This window comes from Anolis carolinensis, chromosome 4 (assembly GCF_035594765.1).
Source record: "Anolis carolinensis isolate JA03-04 chromosome 4, rAnoCar3.1.pri, whole genome shotgun sequence".
Lineage (NCBI taxonomy): Eukaryota > Metazoa > Chordata > Lepidosauria > Squamata > Dactyloidae > Anolis > Anolis carolinensis.
In genome coordinates, this window is record NC_085844.1 from 81,953,770 (window position 1) to 81,965,989 (window position 12,220).

The following is a 12,220-nucleotide window of genomic DNA, read 5'->3' on the forward strand; positions in this document are numbered from 1 at the left end:
CAGGACAGTAAAAGAACAACACCCAGAAAATGGGAATTCCAGACAGGAAACAATCAGGGCCAGCTAATACCTCCCAACAAAGGATTCCCCCAGGTAGGAAGCAGCCAGGCTTTGAAGCTGCAAGGCTATTCAATGCTAATCAAGGTGACCAATTGCAACATTCACACTTGCCTCCCACAGACAAGAGTTCTTTCTCCCACCCTGGACCTTCCACAGATATATAAACCCCACTTGCCTAGCTTCGCACAGACGTCAAAACCTCACCGCCGGGCCCCTCTCTGTCTCTCTCGGTCTCGGCTCCATCCGCCGCCTTCCCGCCTCAGAGAGACACCAGGCCTGAGCTGAGGCGAGGCGGCGGCGGCGGCGGCCATTTCCCCCCTCCGTCTTCCTCCTCCTCCTCCTCGGCCTCCTTCCCCCTCGCCCCCTCCCATTGGCTGAGCCCGTGACGCCCCTTTTGCTGAGGGGCAAAAGGAAAGGGCCTGAATGGTTTGGGTGATTTGCAAAAGCTTTTTTTTCCTAACGAAGAAAACGACGACATAACGAAAAACGGCCTCTCGCGATTCGAAACCGCGATATCAGACGTGTGGACAACCAATGCTTCAAAATTGCTTCAAAACAAACGAAAATAACGAATTAATAACGGTTAACGGGGAAAACGAATTATTTGAGCAAGCCTATTATGTACATATAGGGCAAACATTCAATGCATCGAACCGAGACAGAGACAACAGACAGACAGACGCAGAGGCAATTTAACCTTCTCCTGAGGGGATGTTCGATTCTGGCCACAGGGGGGAGCAGCTGCTTCATCATCCACTCTGATGGCACTTCCTCACTTCCTCATTCCAACGTTGTAAATTAGTTAAACTTGCCTCCCCACTTTTATAAGTGGTACCTTATTTCCTACTTGATAGATGCAGCTATCTTTCAGGTTGCTAGGTCAGCAACGAGCAGGGGCTATATTCTATTTTTAATTGAGAGGTGCTCACCCCGCCATGGGCTGGCCTCAAACTCATGACCTCATGGTCAGAGTGATTTATTGCAACAGCTGTTTACCAGCCTGCGCCACAGCCCGGCCGCCTTGGAAGTCTATCACTCCTATTTCTGCTTTTCCCTTGCAAGAACATGGCCTTTGTTTTCGGGGACATTATATGTTAAAGCAGCTACAAGGTTTGCAAGGTTTTTCACCAAAAGCTTTCTTCCTCAACATCCTGATTAGGCAGTCAGCTGATAGGAGCTCAAAAAGCTATAAGCCCTGTTGGTGTAGCTTGTCTTTTGAAGTCCTTATTGGCTGACATTGTTTTTAAGAAAAGCTGGAAACTGTGTTAGCACTGAGCCATTCAATCTCTCCATGAGAGAAGAGCAGCTGTGTACTTTTTGTAGAGGAACTGCTGCATGTTCTTTTGCTTCACCTCTAGGATGGAGTGCAAAGAAAGAAGTCACTTTTCCATCTGATACATGTTAGCACTTACATTTAGGGAAAGAACTCACACTGTCAAAAAGGGGAAACCACTGATTTAAAAGAAGTAAACCAATCCTAATAGTCCCAACTAGAGTAGACCTAATGAATCAATTTATGGAAAATAAGTTGAATATTTTTGTATCTCAATTGAATCAATGAGTTTAATTTACTGGTGACAACTAGAGTTAGATGCCAAGGTTTATTCTGCTGGTGGGGGCATAGCTGAGCAAGGTACAATATTCACTGAAGACAGCCACTCTCTGAGTCAGTGTCTCTGGCCATAGATTTCTCCCCTAATTTAACCATGCCTCTACTAATGTTGGGATTCTTGTGCAGAATTACTGGAATATAGTTGGTGAATTCTGATGATGCAACTAACCCCTTTTACAATGTTGTTTCTTTGCAGAGCCATAGCCTCCATTTTGAGAGCGTGGCTAGACCAGTGCTCTGAAGACTTCCGAGAGCCACCCGATTACCTTTGTTTGCAGAAACTCTTGGCTTATCTGACACGGGTCATGCCAGGGTCGGTACTTGAAGGAAGGGCCCAAAACTTGTTGGAGCAATTTCAGAAGCAAGAAGTCATGAATGGTAATGAGTATATTGTTTGCTGAACAAAACTTGGTCTTGGTTTCTAGGTTCAAGGGGATGTGGGAAAAAGGAATTTTTCCAAGCTTTGTTGCTATAATTCCAGAAATTAAATAGAATCCATTCTTAAAAGTGCTTCACATTTTTATTGCTTTGACACGTAGTTATTGATTAGCCAGAAGTATGTTGTCACGCAGAATGGGTGCATACTTTGAATTTTGTAGTTGGCGAATCACTTCTCTTTTTCTGTTGTATAGAACATTAAGAACTCAAATTTGGACCACTAAATAACATGCCTAGTACTCTTTTCTAAAAAATTAGAAATGCTGGCATTATCTCAGAACATATGCTATTCTGGAGATGTTGGCTTGGCCAGAGGCTCAATTAAAAATTGCAGATTTTCAAAGTAATTTCACAGTTGCTCTCCTTAATCAGATTTTTCACTTCCAAAATAGCATTCTGATGTAATTTTCCTGGGACAGAACAGTCCGTTTTTTCTTTTCATTTCTCCCCTTCCTCCCTTCTTTTTGGACTATGACATTTATGCCACAGAATGCCTTTCCTTAGCTACTGTCATGACAAAGGAAGTGTCTGTGGTGTTTTTTCCTATCTGAGTCGGTGCACTGCTGACATCCAAGGACAAAGGGAAAATTTACGTTAGAGGGTCAAAGTGCCACTGAAACAATTGTGAACAGTAGTGACACTGGAATGCTCTGTGCAGCATTGAGCCTGACAAATAGCCTTCCTTCCACCCCACCTCCGCTTTCCTGAGACAGAAGGTTTCCTGTGGACATAATTAGCATTGCTAGAAATCTAATGGAACCTGTACAATGAATGTAACTATGTCAGTGACCAGCTTTCACAGAAAAACAGTAGAAAATGGATGGGATTAATAGATACAATAAAGATCATTACTTCATTCCCCCTTAAGCTCCACTTACTTGAATTTTTCAGAAATCATTATTCAAGTTATGCTGTTAATCAGTCTTGGCTCCAAACAGAATCACTTTTTTATTTTCATTTTTAAAGAGTTGACTGCACTGTATCTAAATGGTTCTTCTCATCAGAAATTCCAGTGTTTCCAAGTGTTGCTAATTTGTGTCTAATTATGTTCCCTTCTGGATTTGGTTCCAGCAGATCAAACAAAGCAAGTCTAAATGCTGATATCTGTAATTAGGCCTTCATTGGCTGAGCAATAGTTCCCACAGAATCTCTTAGGTAAAGCCTAGTATAGAAGTCTTTACTCTGTAATTTCCTGGTAAAAGGATTATGAGAGTTCTCATCTGAGTTGCACACATTTCAGTAAGAACCAATAATTTAGGTTTTGAGCATACAAAGGATGTTGTTGTCAATAAAATAAGAATCCAGACACTTTGGTGGATAATACGAGGGCTTTTCCCCCATTTTTTCCAGTTTCCATTTCTTTGTTCATGTTGCAAAACAGAAACTATAGAGAATGAGACAGAGCTAGGGGTATAATTAGATAGATGCAAGTCGAGCATCCTTTCTTGGAATTCTAAAAATTGGAATACTTCCAAAATTGTCCATGTGAGTAACTGACATAGTGCCTTTGCTTTCTGATGGTTCAGTGTGCACAAACTTTTTCATATTTAGATTGGGATGCTATCTCCAAGCTATCTCATTATACATATGCAAATATTCCAAAATCCAAAAAATCTGATATATGGAAAACTTCTGGTTACAAGCATATTGGATCAGGCATGCTCAACCTATATACATCTAGACTTGTTTACTGAAGGATAAGCATTCCTAACATTTTTGACATCAGTGGTAAATTGGACAATTCGTGTAATATGGGCCAGAATCCAAATAACTATGAAACTGGTTTGAGGCAGACTCATCTGAGGAATTTTCCTGTTCATCAGTTTCACGCATCCCACAGTGATATTGCATTTTGGAATTGTCTCTGGAAATATTTTATTGAGAAAAATCCCCTTTATGCAAAATACACATCTTTTACACAAAATAGTACATTCTTTCATACATACATTTCAGGATGATTCAGTGCGTTAAGGTACCCTTTCTTGTTGATGATGCTAAATTTGCAAATATTCTTTATCTAGAACCACCCAGGGTTGCAAGGTTTGGAAATGATTGCTGTTAAGCAGGAAGGCATGTGGAAACAAATCTATTAGTCTACACCCCAAGTAGTTTTAGGTTCTAGATTATGCTCCTTCACATTGCTTTTAACTGGAGAAATGTGCTATATGAAAATAGCTAGATTTTACCTGAAGTATCTTTATTTTTAAAGTCTCATGGGAATATTAACAATTTCCTCTCCATGTGTCTGCTCTGCCAAGCAAATCCAGCATCTGACTCCTGTAAAGTTTTAAAGTCCTGCGATGGCAACAGGCCAGTTTCTAAGGCACATAAAAAACATGAAGTTGTGGAAAGAGTCCATTCGTTTCTGGACACGTACTTGATAGCTTGTTGATTTTTCCATCACCTGGTTCTTCCTCTTCCTGGACAGACATCATGGCTGTCTCTCGTCATAAGCCCTAGAGAATATATCCTACGTACCGTGTGAACAATGCAAGATCTTAGCTTTCATAACTTCTAATGGGCACATACAAAAGAAGTTCCTCACCAATAGCTGAGTGGTGATAAGATCCAGGCCAAATAATCGATCACTACTGTTAGCAGGAAAGACCAGGAATGCTGAAAGAGGGGTGAGGAGGTTTCCTCCCTGTTACTGTCAGTATTGAAGGAACCACAACAACCCTTCCTCAAAGAGGTTGCTGTTTCCTCAAGCTGACACCAGCAGCTCTCCTTGAGGTTTCCTCAAGCTGATGGCAACATATATGAGATGTTTTGGATTTCAACTCTCACAATTCCCAACAGCTAGTAAACTTGCAGGTATTTCTGGGAGTTGAAGTTCGAAACACCTGGAGGGCTTAAATTTGCCCATGCCTGCTCTAGAAAAATGTGCATTTTGTAGAACAGCCTTTAGTACAGTCTTTTTCCCTACAGTAAGTCAGCTGCTTTGGGCATACCTTTATTTTTCTCCTTCCTGCATTTACTGATTGAAGACAGAAGCTTACTTTTTGACTCAGTCTAACATTTAATACATCAAGACCTCAGTTTCTATTGGGCCTTGGGTCAAACATTGTGTTTTGCCAATTTCCACAATATTTGTTGTATTCTGGACAGGCGGGATTCATGACACCCTTGCCAATGAGGAAAAACTGGAGACGGAGAATTCAGAAGATTTCTCTTCTTTCGCTGAAGACTTTGTGGCAGAACAACTCACCTACATGGATGCTGTAAGCATAAAAACATGATTCTGTCATCCTGAAATGTTTGATTTGATTTTTTAAAGTTAAATTTGTATCTTGTCTTCCTGTTTTTGGCTCTCCAAACAAAAGAGATTAAAACAAGAAGTATTTTAACATATTTTTGCAGCATTTACAATTATTGATAGAGCCAATTTACAAAAGTGAGGGCCTGAGCAAATAAAAACATTGCCTGCTTGCAGAAGGTCATTCAAGAAGTGGAGGGATATGCTGTTATTAGTGGAACCACAAAGCCTTCCCAAACACCCTCACTCCTTTATTCTCCAAAGTTGTGCCAGCTGTACTTTACTTGTCCTGGCTCCTGATAATGTTAATTCCTTAGTTTCACAGGGGCCTTTCCCAAGGCCAACTCTACACATAATTTTACTTTGAGCAAGGAACAACATTTGCACCCCTTTCCCCAAAGTCATTATGATGCTGTTTTTTCCTATTAGCAATCCTAGTATTTATAGCGGAGTTTCTCAAACTATGCTCCTCCAGAGGTTTTGAACTTCAGCTCTCACAATTCCTAACAGCTGATAAAATGGCTTGGATTTCTGGGAGCTGAAGCCCAAAACATCTGGAGGAGCACAGTTTGAGAAACTCTGATTTATAGTATTGGGGGTGCTTAGCAATCTTATAATAAAGTCATGTTTATCTTGAGCAAATGCTATCAGACTGGGGTTTAAGGAAATGTTAGACATGCTTCTACTGCATTTCTTTGCAAGACAGCAGATCAACAAGCATCCAGTCATCCAGCTCATCTCAACACTCCCTTCAGTTTGAAGTCGAGAGCAACACTCGGCATGTTCGCTTCCAAGGCTAGATCTGACTATTCTCATCTTGCAGTCCCTTCTTCCAGTCTTTTGGTCTTTCAAATCTATAGCAGTACTAAGGGCATTGAATTGCTTTCATTTGTCTCTTGAACCAACAATATAACCAGAAATTGGCTATTGATGGAGCTGATGAAATAGTTGTTAGATTGCTTTGCCACTTGCTTGATTTTTGCTGGATCAAATTAATATCTCATTGGGGAGCGCCTACATATTGACCAAAGCCTCTGGATTTGTAACTGCTCTTGTTGTTGTTGTTGTTGTTTTTAAACGATCCATACAATGTTCCTCCTGTTCCAGTATTATTATTTTGAAAGTTTCCAGTACAGTATTAGGTTTCCCATTAATCTTCATTCTTTCATTATATTTCTAGTTACCACACTGGACCTTTCATTATTATTTTTTTTACTCTCCCTTTTGACAGTTATAGTGTTATCACATGAACATTATCACTGTAACAAAAATTCATTAAAATGTACAAAACAAGGAATGAAAGTACTGAGGAAAGAGCATGGAGGGGAAGTGTTGAGTTTATGAGGGAGAATATGGTGATTGAGAAAATCCCATCTTCACACTATAGTTTCACCACACCTCAAATTCAATTGAAAAATAAATGGTTCACTGAGAATAGCATTCAATTCTGATTAACCAGCCACAAGGTAAGGCAAAAAAGGCAGGCATTGTTAGGGCATAGCTGGAAACAACAATCACAAGACATTACAGGACAAGGCATGGAAAACTAAAACAGAATATCTTACTATTTTCCAGAACTTTTAGGCAGTCTGGAGGAACTCTCAGTGAGCACAACTGACACTTGCCACACAGTACATCTAATAGGAACCAAAAATATTCTTACTTTTTAAATAAGATCTCTTGTGTCTTGTTCTAGGAACTGTTTAAGAGACTGGTGCCATATCACTGTTTGGGCAGCATCTGGTCTCAGAGGAGTAAGAAGGAAAATAACCATTTGGCACTCACCATCAGAGCCACCATTGCACAATTCAATGCAGTGACCCAATGTGTCATCCGAACCATCTTGAATGACAAAGAGTTGAAAACCCAGCAGCGAGCCAAGATTATAGAGAAGTGGATTGATATTGCACATGTAAATATTCATTTGTGTCTTGTATGCATTTGTGTGTATGTATGTGGCAGTTCTAGTTTCAGGGGATTAAAAATATATAGAAAATCTTATGGGTGGTGGGAATAAAACATGTTTCAATATTCCATATATTCTCCCTCCTGTTATTAGTGAACTATTTATTCTGGCTTCTCTATAGTAGACAATTATATCAGTTTCATGACATTCTAACTGCCAAAGCCACATCCTTTGAAAAAGTTCCTGTCTCCAAATTTTATTTTCTTTCATGTCACTGTATTTGTACACTCTTCTGCTCCTGTGCAGAATAGTCTAGCATAAATCTTGCTTGAGTCCTAATGGATTACTGTTCTCCAGTAGTGACCCCAGACAATATTTTTAGCAATAATGTGTACCATGGATTTGTGGCCATTCTAAAGTCACATAGATTTGCACATCAGATAGCAAGCATAAATGCATTTTTACAAAAGACTTTCTTAACAGCAGACATAAATTGGGAACTATTTAGTATATATGATGGTTAAAGTGATTTTTACCTGGTTCATTTCTTTTATTGCTCCAGATACTTTTGATTTAAATTGTGTAGGTCTTTATGCCACAACTCTCTCATGGATGCTTACAAAAAACAAAGTAAAAAGAATAACAAAAAGAGAGCATATTAAAAACCAGCAGGCTAGTGCCTTAGATCCACGAAACAGGAGACAACCAAGGGAAAGGGAGGCATTTATCAAATACTTTCAAAAGTCTATGAAGGAAAGGTGAACCTAAAAAATAATAAGAAAAATATCCAAGGAAGTATACTACATTTGTCAGCTAGTTATGTTTCTAGAGCCCAGAAACTTATGTGTGATGAAGAAGAATATGGCAATACTTGAAAGTTTCCAAGTTCAAATGCCATGTCAATATATTTTGCACTGTTGTTCTTCATTTCTTTTTAGCTTGGCCATAGACTCACCTTCACTAGCATCTCAGCTAGGAAAATTGGAAACTAAAAAACTGAATTAACAGTGTGGCATTCTGCTCCCACTATTATGTGCCAAATGTTAAAAGTATAGAAAACAAGACTGAAAATTGTATTTTCAGAAGTTGGAAAGGGCAAGACAGAATTCTTTTTTAAAAGGTGCTCAATGTTTATTCAGGTGGGAGTTTTTAGCAGCTAATTTTTAGCAGCTAATGTTTTTAGCAGTAGTTAATTTTTCACAGCTGCAAGAATCAAAATAGGAAATGATCATTTCTTTGCATTATTAGTATTTAACTTTATTCTGTTTCTTAATCACTCATTTTGCAGGAATGTAGGATCTTGAAGAATTTTTCCTCATTGAGGGCCATTGTTTCAGCACTACAATCCAACTCCATCTATCGGTTAAAAAAGTGTTGGGCCAGCGTTGCAAAGTAAGACTTTCTTCCTCTTTCCTTTGAATAGGAAAGATTCTCGTTAACAGACTTCTGGTCTTCAAAAGAAAAAAAAAACATGGCTGTATGGTCCATGAATATTTTAAAAAACAGTGTTGGGTAAAACCTTTGCTGACCACTAAAATATCATTGGAAAGATGAATTTTCAGGTTCTCCAAGACTCTCCACTATACTAAACTTAACAAATCATCCTGGAGGACACAAAAGCTCCCCTTTAAAAAAAATGGTATTAGTGATTGTACTGATGTCTGGACAGCGGTGTGACAGGGATGGAATCCTTTTGAATCCCACCGCTGCCACCAAATTGTAAAGATGTGACAGGGATGGAATCCTTCTTATCCCACCGCTGCCACCAATTTGCACAGATGTGAGGGAGGAATCGATGATGACTAATCAACTAATATATATATATATCTCCCACCGCTGCCACCAATTTGCACTGATGTGAGGCAGGGGAGGTATCCTTTTAAATCAATTATGTTATTATATATTTAACTATCTTCGCTGCCACCAATATAAATATGCTTTATTCAGCTGCGGCCACCATTTGTGGAGATGTCAGGCAGAGGATAACTTATTCTTCTTAATCTTTACTTTACTTATTTCACTTTTGATGGTAACGTTGCTTGGTTTAGAATATGTGTGACAGAGGCTTGGATGTTGAAAGATAACAAAACAAGTTTATTTCATGCACAAAGCTTAGTGGTTCAATAACTTCTTAAAGGCACTTAAATAACAGTTACAGTAGATGTTCAGGTGTTCCAACTCCAAAATACTTTCTTCTCTCAGAACTAAACTAGAAACTGATCACTTGGATCCACTGGGATGAATTCCCCTTACTCCACAGCCTCTACAAATAACCCTAAACAAGTCACCCAACTTGCTTAGTCTGGCCTATTAGAGGTCTGCCTCCCTGATTTCCTAATCTGAAACCAGTCTTTCTCCTGTGACTAAGAATCACAGACACCTAAAAAAAGTCACCTTATTTTAGAATTGACTCAAATTCCCTCATTTGAGCCACCCTGATCCTCCACTTGAGAATCAGTCTTCACTGTAATTCCACCATTACAGACTGACCTGTTTTTAAAACATTCCCTCCTTTTTCCTTCAAACGCCAGTTGGCTCCGCCCCTGTTGCTATGGTAACCTCAGAATGCTGAGATGGTTACCTTCCCCCACGTATTGTTAACTCTAATACTTACCCATTTTAAACATAGCCAAACATGACTTTTAAAACACAATTAAACAAACATGTCATCCATAAATCAAAATAAAAACACACACTTCTTTACAGTGATCTACTAAAGGGGCTAGTTCATGATACTCCAAGGAACATGGGAATTCCTGATCCCAAACCGAATTCCTGTACAGTTTTTTTTCTCTTTGAGGCAGAAGGGACAAAAAGCAAAGGTGATTAATATCTAGAAGAAAAACTCCAAGTATCGAATACACTGGGCTTCTATACCCATCACCTTACTAACTTGGCCCTCTTAGTCAGTCAATGAAACCACTGTGGCTTCATTGGTTAATAGAAAGTGATGTCCTGAAGTTCATTCCTTTGGTGGGAATTATGATGAAGTGGGCCCCAATGTCCCTCTGGGTGTCAGGCTGAGGATGCAAACATACATGATATTAAGAGAGCTGTGGCTAGTACTTGTGTGCTTTGCTCTCTAGGCAGAGAATTACATTTGGAGAATTCTTATCAGGAGAATAGGGTGAATTTACTCAACATAAGGTGGTATGGTTCAATGAATATGGATGCTTTTTTCTTACAAGATTAATAAGTTTCTTAAAATTCAATGAAGTTTAAAAACTGTAACAACTGAGCTTGTAATAGCTATCCCTATGTCACACTCTGCTGTGCTCTAAATCCAGCCATGGGCTCATACCAAGAAGAAGGTTGTTTGTGCAATGTAATCACAAGGAGCCAAGAAAACTGGCATCTCACATTCATTCTATTTCTCACCTCTATGCAGGGACAGCATGTTGATGTTTGAAGAATTGTCAGAAATTTTCTCAGACCGTGACAACTATTTGATAAGCCGGGAGCTGCTTATGAGGGTAAGAAGCAGTGGTTTGATGTCAGTGGTTTGCGAATGCGTTACCTTTTAAACCCTGTGGGCATTGCACTCAACAGCTTCCAGAGTCTTGTCTGATAGATGTTCTTTGAATAAAGGTGTAAGACATGTACAGTGGGGGAGGAAATTTTGAATAACAAAGCTGTATGATTTATTTCTTATCTATGTCTTTCTGTTTCTCTTTAAAACCTATTAGCCCCCTCCCTTCTCTCCAGACATTTCTGATATTGTTGTTGTTGTTTTTCTAGTGCCCCTAAGGCATATCTATCATGGGATTTTTATTGGCAAGATTTGTTTGCCTTTGAATTGCCTTTGCCTTCTTCTGAGGCATGGGGAGATGGTGATTAGTTGTCACTCTGTGGGCTTGCTTGGCTAAGCAGGGATTTAAGGTCTGCTCTCTAGATTCTCAGTCCAATGCTAAAACCACTATGCCATGCTGGTTCTTATTTCTGATTTTAGATCAGATAAATATTCACAATTCATAGTTGCAAGGTAAAAACTAAATTTCCATGCAATATATTAAAGTCCACAACCTAAAATGCTATGTTTTGCACATACCAGACTGATTAGAATAGAAAGGCAAAGTGGTGGACTTTCAGAGCAGAAATGAGGAAATGGAGTAAAAAAAGCTTTCACTTAGTGTTGTGCTGAGTATAAGTTGACCTTGTACAAAAGAGAAGAATTTGCTTGCATCAAAATGGAGTAAGACTGCTGATGTTTGTGGAAAATCATAAATTTTGCCTGCTGTAGTGTCTGGAGCACATCTGTTTTGGGATAACCCATCTCTTAGAGGAGTGATTTGAATATTATACGCTCTTCTGCTAATAAAGGATTGAAGATGATAACAGCATATAGAGACAAATCTTTATAGGAAAACCTACTTGCAAGCTGTACTAAACATGTCTATATATCGTGCCTGCATATTCTTATGTAAAAGGTGTGTAAAACATTCAGCAGTGTCCCTGAATTTGAAGGGGGTATTACTTATTTTTACGAAAATCAGAATTAAATAAAAGAGAAAAGAGAGACTCAGTGAGTCCCTTTAGGAAGTTTAGAAGAAGATTGAAATTTATACCACAGACTAGACAATGTATGAATTAAATATCTAAGGAGATACCAATGCTGTTAACGAACAGCATAAAGTTACTGAAAACAAAGGAGCTTTCTTAAAAGTTTTTCTCAGATGAGAAAAAAGATGACACAAGATGATAAACAAAGAAGAAATTTGAGGTAAAGTAAAGGTAAATTTTTCCCCTGACATTAAGTCGAATTGTTTCTAACTCTGGAGGATGGTGCTCATCTCCATTTCTAAACTGTCCGTAGACGCCTCCAAGGTCATGTGGCTGGCATGACTGCATGGAGCACCATTACCTTCCCACTGGAGCAGTACCTATTGATCTACTCCCATCTGCATGTTTTTGAACTGCTAGGTTGGCAGAAGCTGGGACTAACAGCGGG

The 12,220-nt window shown here is 39.2% G+C and overlaps 1 protein-coding gene across 1 annotated transcript in view; it reads left to right on the plus strand.

The window, feature by feature from the left end:
* rgl1 (ral guanine nucleotide dissociation stimulator like 1) overlaps positions 1–12,220 on the plus strand; it is a 94,663-nt gene that overhangs the window by 51,431 nt on the left and 31,012 nt on the right. Inside the window, exons 5-9 of the mRNA XM_062980729.1 lie at positions 1,869–2,050; positions 5,219–5,331; positions 7,063–7,278; positions 8,561–8,664; positions 10,661–10,745. Coding sequence (XP_062836799.1) covers positions 1,869–2,050; positions 5,219–5,331; positions 7,063–7,278; positions 8,561–8,664; positions 10,661–10,745 — 700 coding nt within the window. The remainder of the gene's footprint in view (positions 1–1,868; positions 2,051–5,218; positions 5,332–7,062; positions 7,279–8,560; positions 8,665–10,660; positions 10,746–12,220) is intronic.